A 12599-nucleotide genomic window follows, 5' to 3' on the forward strand; every position below is an offset into this window, starting at 1 on the left:
AAGGGACCCTGATATAGCGGCCTCTTGTGAGGCTATGCCAGTGCCTGGCAAACACAGAAGTGGATGCTCACAGTCAGCTATTGGATGGAGCACAGGGCCCCCAATGGAGGAGCTAGAGAAAGTACCCAAGGAGCTGAAAGGGGATGCAACCCTGTATGTGGAACAACAATATGAACTAACCAGTACTCCCTGAGCTCCTGTCTCTAGCTGCATATGTAGCAGAAGATGGCCTAATCGGTTATCATTGGGAAGAGAGGCCCCTTGGTCTTGCAAACTTTATATGACCCAGCACAGGGGAATGCCAGGGCCAAGTAGTGGGAGTCGGTGGGTAGGAGAGAAGGGGCGAGGGAGGGTATAGGGAACTTTTGGGATAGCATTTGAAATGTAAATAAAGAAAATATCTAATAAAAAAAGAAATAGTAAAAAAAAAAGATGTGGATTTAAGTACTGATGCTCTATATAAATCAGTTCACATGATCATTTATATTCATATACTATTACTTATATACTGTGAGGTTTTTTTCTTACATGACTTTTATTTTTAATTGATGAACTTAGATAGGATGTCAGAGACAGAATAAAGAGAGGGGCTTAGGACCACCTGTCAGAAATGGTATTCCATATGCATGTCTTATAAAATTATATAAAATGAACGGCATTAGATAAGTTCCCTATGCTATGTCTTTTTACGTCTTCTGAATAATTTCAAGCATTCACTGGTGAGAGAGTAATATGCACAGATACTTAGACACACACAGATACAATCAGTTATTGATTGCTGCTATATTACTTGGCTCCCAGCCTATTAATTTTCAACTGTTGATGGCTTTAGAGGGAGTTTTACTAAAAATAAAAAGCTAAATAGCTATAGTCTGGTTAATATAGGCGCCAACAGACAGCATTTGTAGAGTTAAGCCAGTTGTATACTTTCTCACAGAGCACTTTACCTGTTTCCTTTGGTGTTCTTTCAGTTCTCCTAAAATGAGATTACAACATGAATACTAGTACTCTAATAACATAATAACAAAGAGGTACATAATAATTAATATAATAATTAACACTATAAATAATAAATTAAAATGTTGAAAATGTTAGAGAAAATAGTATAATCCGATTTAAACCAATATAAGAGTGTCGATTATGAGGGAATACTTAGCTCCCTGGACTCTCAAGACTCAATATCTGCATCAAGTAAATAGAGGATGCCTATGTTGTTCCTGTCTAAAAATAATTGTTTTTTGACAGCTGGTCTCACCGTATAGCCCAGACTATCCTGGAACTCATTGCATAGATAAGGCTAGCCTTGAGCTCACAGAAATATGCCTGCCTCTGCCTCTCTAGTGCTTTGTAGCTTGTTTTCTTACAGTGATGTCTTCACAGCATGGCAGGTACAGTTCACCTACATGCCAGAGCTCAGATTGGTTAGTGAAAGTCCACGCACAGAGGCTCCTTTGTGGGTACACTGCTGCTCCTGTAGCTTCCACCTCTTATGCTATCCTCTTGACCTGTGATCTGCATAGACCCCCTTTCCTTCCTTAGAAGGTGCCCAGTGGCACACACCTTACTATTGCAGTGTAGCAGGAGCGGACTGAGAGACAGAATGAGTCATCTTCATGGGAAGTGGCGAGAGGACATGCTCCCTCCCCCCATTTACACCATTGAGTCTGCATGTTAAAATGCGTCTGCCTTTCTAGGTCTTTCCAGCTGGTCATGCTGGCTGCCAGTGATGGCTATCACTTTGACACACTCTTTTCTGGAACCACTTTTAGGGAGCCTTTTACATGGTTGCTTTTGTACATATTTACTATATATTTGCATATGCTGTTAACCTGCTAGATTGGACAAGAGCCAAGACACATTCCCAGAGATTCTCAGATCGAGTCTGCTCAGTTTGCTATATATGTGTCACATGAGAGCTTGCTAGAAACGTGGGCTCAAGGTCCATTCCAGACCTACGGAATTAGAATCAACATTTAAGAAGCTCCTCAAATGTATTCATTTATAAAATCACCAATGGCTGCCTTTGTTTTTACCAGATAATTTATCAGCCACCAACAGTCTCACTCACAAGAAATGCTAAGGTTTCTCATCATTAATTTACAGAAACTCTTGAAATGACCTGTTTTCCATTGTCCTCTGTGGGACTTGAGCTCCATTACCTTTTGCATTCCAGGTGGTGGCCACTGAAGAATCAGTGCATACTTCCTCTTCCTCCTCCTCCTCTCCCTCCTCCTCTTCCTCCTCCTCCTCTTCCTCTTCCTCAGTCCCTCTCTCAATTGTCCATCTGTCAGGTGGGAGGTATTAAATGGAAAATGGAATTAAGAAAAAAATCAAGGTAGGCATGTCACAGAAAGAGCTTTATATTCTAATGCTTAGTATAGTGAGCATATTAAATATTTTCAAGATTCTGAATATTTTAAAAATATAAATTTACATTTCCTTAATACCTTTCAACAATATAATCACTTTAATATTATCATGTTAAAAAGAAAGTACTTTTCTTTTCTGAAATACTATTACTGTTTTAATAAGACCTCACCATGTGGCCCTGACTGACCTACAACTCACTCTGTAGGCCAGGCTGGGCTTGAGCACAGAGATCCACCTGCCTCTGTTGGGATTAAATGTGTGTGCCACCATACCCTGCCAAGTCTTGTTTTTAATGGACTATTATCACAGTTCTAGGAATGAAGGCCAGGAGCCTGTTCTTTACAGGCAGCATTCTAACACTGGGGTTCATCCCTAGCTATATTCTTTGATATGTATAATATATACTGGAAATATCCAACCTCTGTTACAGTCTCTTGTCTCTCCTTCCTCTCACAGGTCCTTCAATCTTTGCTAATAGTTCCCTTCCACGTCATGGTTTGTTTTCCACATATGAGAAAAACCATGAAACATTCACCTTTCTGAGCCGGTTATTCACTAACGACTATGATGCACCAGGTTCTTGTACGGCATAATTTTATCCTCTATGGATAAACCACTTTTAGTTATTCTGCAATCAAATATTTGTGTCACTTGTATTCCACTAGTCCCCTCTCTAGGGATCACGCACTGTGGTTCTTCTCTACTTTCCTGGTCTCTGCTAACTGCTCGTGTGCTCACAGCTGAAGCTCTGAGGCTAGGAACCACAGATAACAGAACATGTGCTCTTTGTCTTTTTGAGTCTGGGTTACATCACTCAGTGTGATCTTTCCTAGTCCCATCTATTTACCTGCAATTTTCATGATTTCATTTTTCTTTATAACAGAATAGTATTCCATTGTGTATATGTACCACATTTTCACTAACCGTATGCTAGCTGGATGACAGTTGGGTTGTCTCCATGCGCTATCTAGCCATTGTCAATAGAACAGCAGTGAATATGGTTGAGCAAATATCTCTGTAAAGCAGGATGCCAGGTTCTCTGAGTGTTGAGGTTCAAGGAACGCTGGCGCCGTGTCATACAGTACACTTATTTTTTGTTTTTGTGGTATCTCCATATTGATTTCCAGAGTGGTTGCACCAGTCTGCATTTCCATCAGCAGTGGGTGAGGGTTCTATTTCTCTGACCCATTCTTCCAGCATTTGTTTTCAGTTGTTTTGCTGATCTTAGATATTCTGACTGGGATAAGATGAAATCTCAGTGATTTAATCACTTTTCCCTAATTGCTAAGGATGAACACTATTTGAGATATGTCCAAGACATTTGTGTCTAAGCACTCTCTGGTTGGATCCACAGTCCACGGCTTGAGTGGGTGGTTTGTTTTGCCTCTGACTTTCGAGTTCTTACTGTACTCTGAATATTAATCCTCTCTCAGATGAATGGCCAGAAAAGATTCTCTCCCACTCTCAAACAGTTGTTTTCTTAGCTGTGAAGAAGCCTTTTAGTTTGGCGAGGCCTCCCTTACCGTTGGCAGTGACTTAAGGATAAATCGAGGCCTATTCAGAAAGCCTTTCCTGCTTTGATAGGCTGCTGCAGGCACATTTTTCTAGCAGTCGCAGGGTTTCAGGTTCCACACGGAGGCCTCTGAGTCTGTTGGAGATAGCTTTGTGCAAGTCATCAACGATGGCCAACTTCATTCTTTTCCACGCAGACATCTAGATTTCCCAGCACGGTTTGTTCCAAGTGCTGTCTTTCTCCAGTGTGTGCTTTTGGAATCTCTGGAGAATATCAGATCTCTGAAGTTACATGCTCAAGTTTGAGTCTTCTGCTTTATTTCATTGGTCTAAATGTCTATTGTGCAAGGACTGTGTTTTTATTACTATGTTGTTGTAATTTATCTTGAAATCCAGAATGGTAATCTGTCCTGCATTTTTTTCTCAAGACTGCTTTGGCTATCTTGGGTCCTTTGTGGTTCCAAGTAAATTTTAGATTTTTTTCTATTTTTCAAAATTTTCTATTTTTGTTAGAATGAGAGAGATTGTGATTGTGCTTAAATTGAAACTACAAATAACTTTTAGTACAATGGTCACTTTCACAATACTAATTCTACTAATCCATGATCTCAGGTCTTTCGATCTTCTAGTGTCTTATTTAATCTTTCTTTAGAGATTAAAAAAAAGATTTATTTGTGTTCATTCCTATTCTTTAATGAAGTCGATTAGAGTTATAAATTTCCCACACAGGACTTCTCTTAATACATCACGGAGATTGCATCATAGAAAGCTTTTCTCCATCAACTACGGCAGACTTGTCGGTATAGTAGTCTAGGTCGGCAGATATGGTCTTTATAACTTGGAGTGCTTTGTTCCTCATTTTTGTGGCTTTCCAGTGAGAAATCAGGTGTTCCTCTGATAGGTTTTTCCTTTCTGTGTCACTTATACTTGCAGCTTTCAATACTCTTTCTTTGCTTCATATTTTTAGTATTATATGCTTTGGGGAGTTACTTTCTGTTTTTTTTTTTTTTTTCCTATTTAATGTTCTGTGTGCTTCTTTTATCTGTAGGGGTGTGTCTAGCCTTAGTTGGCAGAAGTTTTCTTCTATTATTTTATTGAAGATATCACCCATGCATTTGACCTGGGATTCTTCTCAAACATCTATGTCAATAATTCATCTTTTCATGCTGTCCCCACATTCCTGCATGCTGTTTTTGTGCCTTTATATTTTTCATATTTTTTGCATCTGTGGTCTAATCTTCTACTTTATCTTCAGGTACTGATATTATCTTCTATTTGTTTCAGACTACTTGTAAGGCTTCCCCTGAGCATCCTGAAACTATAACACTGGATTTTTCAATTCCATCTTAATTTCTCCTCAGTAAGTTTATATCTCTTTATTGAATCTGGTTTTAAAACTTTGGCTTTTCTTGCTCATTAAATAATTAAAATTCAGCTGTAGATCTCTTCACTCAGGCATTTGCTATTCATTTTAAGTTAATGGAATCATTTGATTGCATCTCCTTGAAATTTCTTAAATCCTTTGATTGTTTTTGGAGGTCTGTTCTGGGCTTCATCTAGGTACTTCTCACAGGACAAAACTTATATAGGGTTGGTGGGTCTTGGGCATCAGAGGAAACTTACTGTTTCCATGTCTGTGTCTTTATGTTGAGGCCCAGTCTTGTATACTGCTTTTCTAGTTATGTGTTCAATATAAGAAATTAAGTGGCTTGAGACTAGACCAAGGTGGGGGAAAGCTGGTCTGGGGTCATTTCCTAAAAACATAGGAATGGGCTCTGAAGAGGGACTTCAACGTCCTTAGAACTCAGGGTAACCTGGGTCCCTGCAATGTGTGATGGATGTAGGGTCTGTGGTAGGGAGGGATTGGCAGAGAGGGGGAGGAGGTAGAACTGGGGGTGATCCAGGTTTGCATATGTGTGTGGGGGGGTGAGGTGAGCATCATGGCAGGTCTAGGTGGAGCCTATGGAGACCACAGTGGAGGAGGGAGAGGAGGGCACAGGTAACCTATCTGGGTGCCCACCCAATGTAGTGGTCTGAGGGGGTCCCTGGAAGAGAGCATGTCTGTGTGTGAGCTTGAGTTTTGGCTGTGACTTGTCATATAAGGTCAACAGTAAAATTTGCTAATTTTGACACTGTTTTTTTTTTTTGTTTTTGTTTTGTTTTGTTTTGTTTTAAACTGGGAATGTTTTAGAGTGTGGATTTTTGAGTTAGTAATACTTTACCTTTATTGTCAGTCTGCTGTTGCTGACTTTTGCCTAAGGAGTGATGAGAGACTGTTCTATTGTGTCTCATTTCCATATCCTTCTTTGTTTTGGTAATGACAACTCCAACAGATGTTAGGATAAATTTCTTTGCCTTATATTTTCTGAAAGAGATTGTATATAACTACCATTTTGTTTTGTTTTCCTGAATGTTAGGCAGAATCCACTAATGATACTATCTGTGCCAGAACATATCTTTTTCAAAATTTTAATTTGTTGTTAGTTTTCATTTGTTTCCAGACAGCTCCTTACTTCACAGCTTAAGCTATGGTCTTCCTGCCTCAGTCTCCCGGGTGCTGGGATTTCAGAGAAGCCTTAATCACCTAGCCTGATACAAGCTCTCATCACCAGTATTTCCTTACTTAATATTTGCCTCAAGTTCAATTTCCTATTCTTTTTGTTCTCCCTCATTGTGGAAACTCAGTTTGTTGACATAGACATCTCTCTCTCTCTCTTTTTTTTATATGTTCATTTAATGGAATATTTTTTTTTAGGATGCAGTATTTTTAAGGCACATTGCTTATAAAGTATGCCTCTGACTTATGGATTATCTGCAAGTGCAGTTTTAATTCTGTAAGGATTTGGGGGGAATCTTTCTCTATTTCTCTTTTATATTCCCACTTTAATTCCATTACAACCAGGGAACAAAATGTACATTTTTCTCACGTTGTCTTTGACCTTGGATGTTGAATGTTTATGTGACTTTAAAAGCAATTCTGTTGGTGGATGGAACAATTTTCTTGTGTAAACTCATACAGGTTTAGAAATATTTAGATTATGGCCTTTTCTATAAATTTCTATAAATCTGCCACTATTCACATTTTTAGGATTCTCATATAACTGTTCTAATGTATCCTGTCTAGAATTTTCACATATGTTCAAGGATAGCCAGCATGGAGTGTGCTTCCTCTATTTCAACTGGAGCCACAAAGTAATGACCAAGATTTTTAGATGCCATATAGTATCACTATTTGGATATATCATAATTTAGTCTGTAATTCTCCAAAGAGAGACTTCAGTTTTTTTACTTTTAGGGTAACAATGTGATAGAAATTTCAATTTAGAGATTATAAAAATAAAATTTAAAGCTATCACACTTTTAGACTTTTCATAATTTCACTAAATTACCTTTTCAAACTGTTAGAACACTGGTTTTCAAAAATTGTCCACTAGACTGCAACACTGAATTGAAATCCTCCATGTGTACTTCCCCCACTATTGGGAGTTGTTATGCTCACTGACTAAAGCTAATAAATCCCAAGAAATCACCAAGCATTGATTCCAACTTTCAGGGTAACTGAACAGTTTGATGAGGAAACTTTTGTTTATACAATTCTAGCTTACAACTGTAAGAGGAACAGCAATTAGAACATCACCACTTCACAATCTCTAACAAAATAATAACTAAGAAAAAATGACCAATGATTTCAAAACATGAAATTAAGAGAAGTTGATAGGAACTTTATATGGAGAAATCCATGGGTCATTCTTAGTTCCAAACACAAATAAACACTACCTGCTATAAACACCTGTGGATAGTGTTTTCTACTTGCCTCATGTGCAGTTTGTCTGACAAGAAACATACAAGCCATATTAAAAGTTGTGAAGGTCAAGTGACACATAAAGGCAGACCTATCAGAATTATACCTGAGTTCTCATAAGAGACTCTAAAAGTCAGAATGTACTGGGCAGATGTCTTGCAGACCATAATAGACCACAGATGTTATCCCAGACAACTATATCCAGCAAAACGTCCAATCACAATAGACAGAAAAAACCTAAGATATTCCATGACAAAACCAAATTTAAATAATATCTTTCCACCAATTCACCCCTACAGAGAATACTAGAAGGAAAACTCCAATACAAGGAGGGTAACTACACCTAAGAAAACACAAGAAATTAATCATATCACAACAAGCCCAGAAGAAGAGAACCACACAAATATAATACCATCTCTAACAACAAAACCACCAGAAACCAACAATCATTGGTCTTTAATATCTCTCAATATCAATGTACTCAATTCACCATTAAAAAGACACTGGGTAATAGAATGGATACATAAACAGGACCCAGCATTTTGCTCCATACAGGAAACATACCTCAGTGACAAAGGCAGATACTACGTCAGACTAAAAGACCGAAAAAAAGTTTTCCAAACAAATAGTCCCAAGAAACAAGGTGGAGTAGCCATTCTAATATCCAATAAAATAGACTTTCAAACAAAAGTTGTCAAAAGATGAGGAAGGACACCTCATATTCATCAAGAGAAATCCACCAAGATGAACTCTCGATTCTAAACATCTATGCTCCAAATGCAAGACACCTACATTCATAAAAGAAACTTTACTAAAGCTCAAAACACACATTGCACCTCACACAATAACACTGGGAGACTTCAACATTCCATTCTCACCAATGGACAGATCATGAAAACAGAAACTAAACAGAGACACTATGAAACTAACAGAAATTAACATAAATCCATTGTGAACCAAATGGATTTAACAGATATCTACAGAACATTTCACACTAAAACAAAAGAATATACCTTCTTATCAGCACCTCATGGTACCTTCTCCAAAACTGACAATATATAATCAAACACAAAACAAGCCTGAACAGATACAAGAAGATTGAAATAATGCTGTGTATTCTATCAGATCACCATGGACTAAGGCTGTTTTTCAATAACAACCAAAACAACAGAAAGCCCACATACTCATGGAAACTGAATAAGTTTCTAATCAATGATAACTTGATCAGAGAAGAAATAAAGAAAGAAATTAAAGACATTCTAAAATTTAATGAAAATGAAGGCACAGCATATCCAAACTTATGGGACACATGAAAGCAGTGCTAAGAGCTCTGAGTGCCTTCATAAAGAAATTGGAGAGATCCTATAGTAGCAACTTAACAGCACACATGAAAGCTCTAGAACAGAAAGAAGCAAACACACCCACGAGGAGTAGATGGAAGGAAATAATCAAACTCAGGGCTGAAATCAACCAATTAGAACAAAGAGAACCAAACAAAGAATCCTCTGAGAGGCTTTACCAGCAGCTGACTGAGACAGATGTAGATACTTATAGCCAATTATTGGGCTGAGCCCACAGACCTCTGTGGAAGATGTAGGGGCAGGACTAAAGGAGCTGAAGGGGATTGCAATCCCACAGAAAGACCAACAGTATTAACTGCCCGTACTGCTCAGAGCTCCCAGGGACTAAGCCATCAACCAAACAGCATACATGGGCTGGTCATGTGACCCCTGCTACATATGTAGCAGAGGACTGCCTTGTATGGTCTCAGTGGGAGGGGATGTGCCTGGTCCTGTGGAGGCTTGATGCCCCAAAGAAGAGGGATGCTAGATCGGTAAGGTGGGAGTGAGTGGGTGGGTGGGGGAGCACCCTCTTAGAGGTTGTCATGGTTTGTATATTCTTGGACCAGGGAGTGGCACCATTTGGAGGTGTGGCCTTATTGGAATAGGTGTGACCTGGTTGGAATAGGTGTGTCACTGTGGGTGTGGGCTTAAGACCCTCATCCTAGTTGCCTGGGAAGTCAGTCTTCCACTAGCAGCCTTTGGATGAAGATGTAGAACTCTCAGCTCTGCCTGTGCCATGCCTGCCTAGATGTTGCCATGCTCCCACCTTGATGATAATGGAATGAACCTCCGAACCTGTAAGACAGCCCCAATTAAATGTTGTTTCTTATTAGACTTGCCTTGGTCATGGTGTCTGTTCACAGCAGTAAAACCCTAAGACAGAGGTGAAGGGGAGGGTAAGGGCACGGGGTTAAGTGGAGGGGACTGAGAAGGGGGACAACATTTGAAATGTAAATAAATAAAATAATTTAAAAAATAAATAAATAGGTTGGGTGGGGGGTCAATTTGGGGACAACACGAAACAGGCTGTGCTGGGTTTGCATTTCCTCCCTACTTGTGAACAATGCCAAAGCAAGTGAAGCCCACAGGGCTGAGAACGAAGAAGAGTCTGTTCCTTGCAAGCAGGTAAGGAGGGTCTGCCTGGTATCTTTTCTGTATTAAACTTTGACAGCCCCAGTTGTTTCTTTGAAAGTTTAATCTCACCCATCAAAGTAGAGACTTTTTTTTTAAGGAATTCTGGGAACAAAAGCCCTTTCTCATTCAGAAGGATGACCCATTACTGGCCAAATATTACCAGTCTCTGTTCAGCCTCTCAGATCTGAAGAGACTGCAACCAAGGTCTGTACTAAGGAAGAGATGTGAATGTCTGCCGGTGCATCAGTGGGAAGAAGGTTTTAAATAAGGCTGGCAGAGCACAGTTTTTTTCAGCTGAGAAAATATTTTGATGAGAAGAGGGCAATAATTTAGTTTTACCAACCACAGAGATTTAAGGATGAGCCCTGGAGGACCCAGGAAAAGCTGGAGTGTTGCTTTGGGTCCTTGGTAGGCTGGAATGTGTACATGACTCCTGCAGGAGCTCAGGGCCTCCCTCCACAATATCATGATGTTGAGGTTTTTATCCTGTAGCTGGAGGGAACAAAACACTGGCACCTGGACTCCCCAACTGTGCCCCTGGCACACAAGTACAGTGTGGAGCCTGAGGACCGGATGAGCACACTGATACATGACTTCCTGCTGAAGCCTGGTGATTTGCTGTACGTCCCCAGAGGGACCATTCATCAGGCAGAAACTCCTTCAGGCCTGGCCCACTCTATTCACCTGACTATTAGCACCTACCAGAACAATTCATGGGGATACTGCATTTTGGATTCTATTTCAGGGCTTGTATTTGACACTGTGAAGGAAGATGTGGCATTAAGGAATGGAATGCCCCAGCTGATGTAACAAGGCAGTTGAGTGGCTTTCTGAGGACTCTTGCAGACCAGCTCGAGGGCAGAGAAGAGCTGCTGTCATCAGATATGAAGAAGGACTCCATCAAGTACAGACTCCTTCCTTTCTATGAAGGAAATGGAACAGAGGCAATGGACCCAGGTGAAAAGTTGCCAAGGTTGGACAACATAATAAGACTTCAGTTCAAAGATCACAGTGTCCTCACAGTAGGGACAGATCAGCATCAATCTGATGAAGCTCAACAAAAGATGGTTTACATCTATCATTCCCTAAAGAATATGAGACAGATGCCCATGATAGGAGAAGAAGTAGAATCAGAGATTTACAAACTTCGCTTCCTTTATCATATGTGGATGCTCTGAAGCAAATCTGGTGCAGGTCACCAATTCGTGTTAAGGACCTGAAACTTCACACAGATGAAGAAAAGGAGACCCTGGCACTGTCTCTCTGAACAGAGTCTTTAATCCAAGTACTTTAGTGCCTTTACGCAGAGAATTGCTTGTTACTTTCTCCACACATACTTTCAGTGACCGGGACGGGGCTTGGCGCTCTGGTTGGTACTCCGGGTGGAGGTGTAGTTACCTGCAAGAGCAGGGAGAAGAAGCTGGTTCATGTCCTCATGGACATGAATTGAAAACAGGAAATTATTAGGCATCCCAGACTCTGATAAAGCGATACTTCAGACAAGGTTATTTAATCCAGTGTTGTAGAAAAGGCACAACTCCAATACATATGTCATATAGAATTATGTCATTAACCTGGCTTGACTTGGTTCTTTGGAAGAAATAACTCCTTTAAAGAGCATCATTGGCTGCAAAAATACTTTGTAACGATTAAAACTTAGGAACAAAGTTTTTTTTACAATGAAAAAAATAAGAAATCAATATATAGCAAGCTAATATCCACCATCAAATTAAATGGAGAAAATGTTAAAGCAATTCCACTAAAATCAGGGACAAGAAAAGGTGGCCCACTCTCTATTGATTCAATATAGTACTTGAAGTTCTAGCTAGAGCAATAAGACAACAAAAGTAGATCCAAAGGGATACAAATTGGAAAGGAAGAAGTCAAAGTATCACAATTCTAGGATGATATGATAGTTTATATAAGTTATCTCCAAGTTTCTACCAGAGAACTCCTACAGCTGATAAACACCTGTAGCAAAGTGGCTGAATACAAAATTAACTCAACGAAATTAGTGGCCCTCCTTCATACAAATGATAAATGGGCCAAGAGAGAAATTAGGGAAACAACACCCTTCACAATATCCACAAATAATATACAATATCTTGGTGTAACTCTAACCAAGCAAGTGAAAACCTATAAGTAATTTCAAGTCCCTGAAGAAAGAAATTGAGGAAAATATTAGAACATGGAAAGATCTCCCATGTTCATGGATTGGTAGGATTAACATAGTGAAAATGGCCATCTTACCAAAGCAATCTACAAATTCAATGCAATTCCAATGAAAATTCCAACACAATTATTTACAGATCTTGAATAAGCAATTCTTAACCTCATATGGAAAAACAACAAACCCAGGATAACTAGAACAATCCTGAACAATAAAAGAACATTTCGAGTAATCACCATCCCTGATCTTAAGCTCTACTACAGAGCAA

The 12599-nt window shown here is 39.4% G+C and overlaps 1 protein-coding gene and 1 pseudogene across 6 annotated transcripts in view; one reads left to right on the top strand and one right to left on the bottom strand.

Annotated features, from left to right (window-relative positions):
* Wdpcp (WD repeat containing planar cell polarity effector) overlaps nucleotides 1-12599 on the bottom strand; it is a 306946-nt gene that overhangs the window by 10349 nt on the left and 283998 nt on the right. For all 6 annotated transcript variants that reach the window (XM_021210656.2, XM_029545442.1, XM_029545441.1 and 3 more), the window contains 2 exons: nucleotides 2160-2284; nucleotides 948-976 (listed from right to left, as the gene is read on the bottom strand). In XM_021210656.2, coding sequence (XP_021066315.1) covers nucleotides 948-976; nucleotides 2160-2284 — 154 coding nt within the window. The remainder of the gene's footprint in view (nucleotides 1-947; nucleotides 977-2159; nucleotides 2285-12599) is intronic.
* LOC110330512 lies at nucleotides 10091-11455 on the top strand (annotated as a pseudogene).

This window comes from Mus pahari, chromosome 13 (genome assembly GCF_900095145.1).
Source record: "Mus pahari chromosome 13, PAHARI_EIJ_v1.1, whole genome shotgun sequence".
Lineage (NCBI taxonomy): Eukaryota > Metazoa > Chordata > Mammalia > Rodentia > Muridae > Mus > Mus pahari.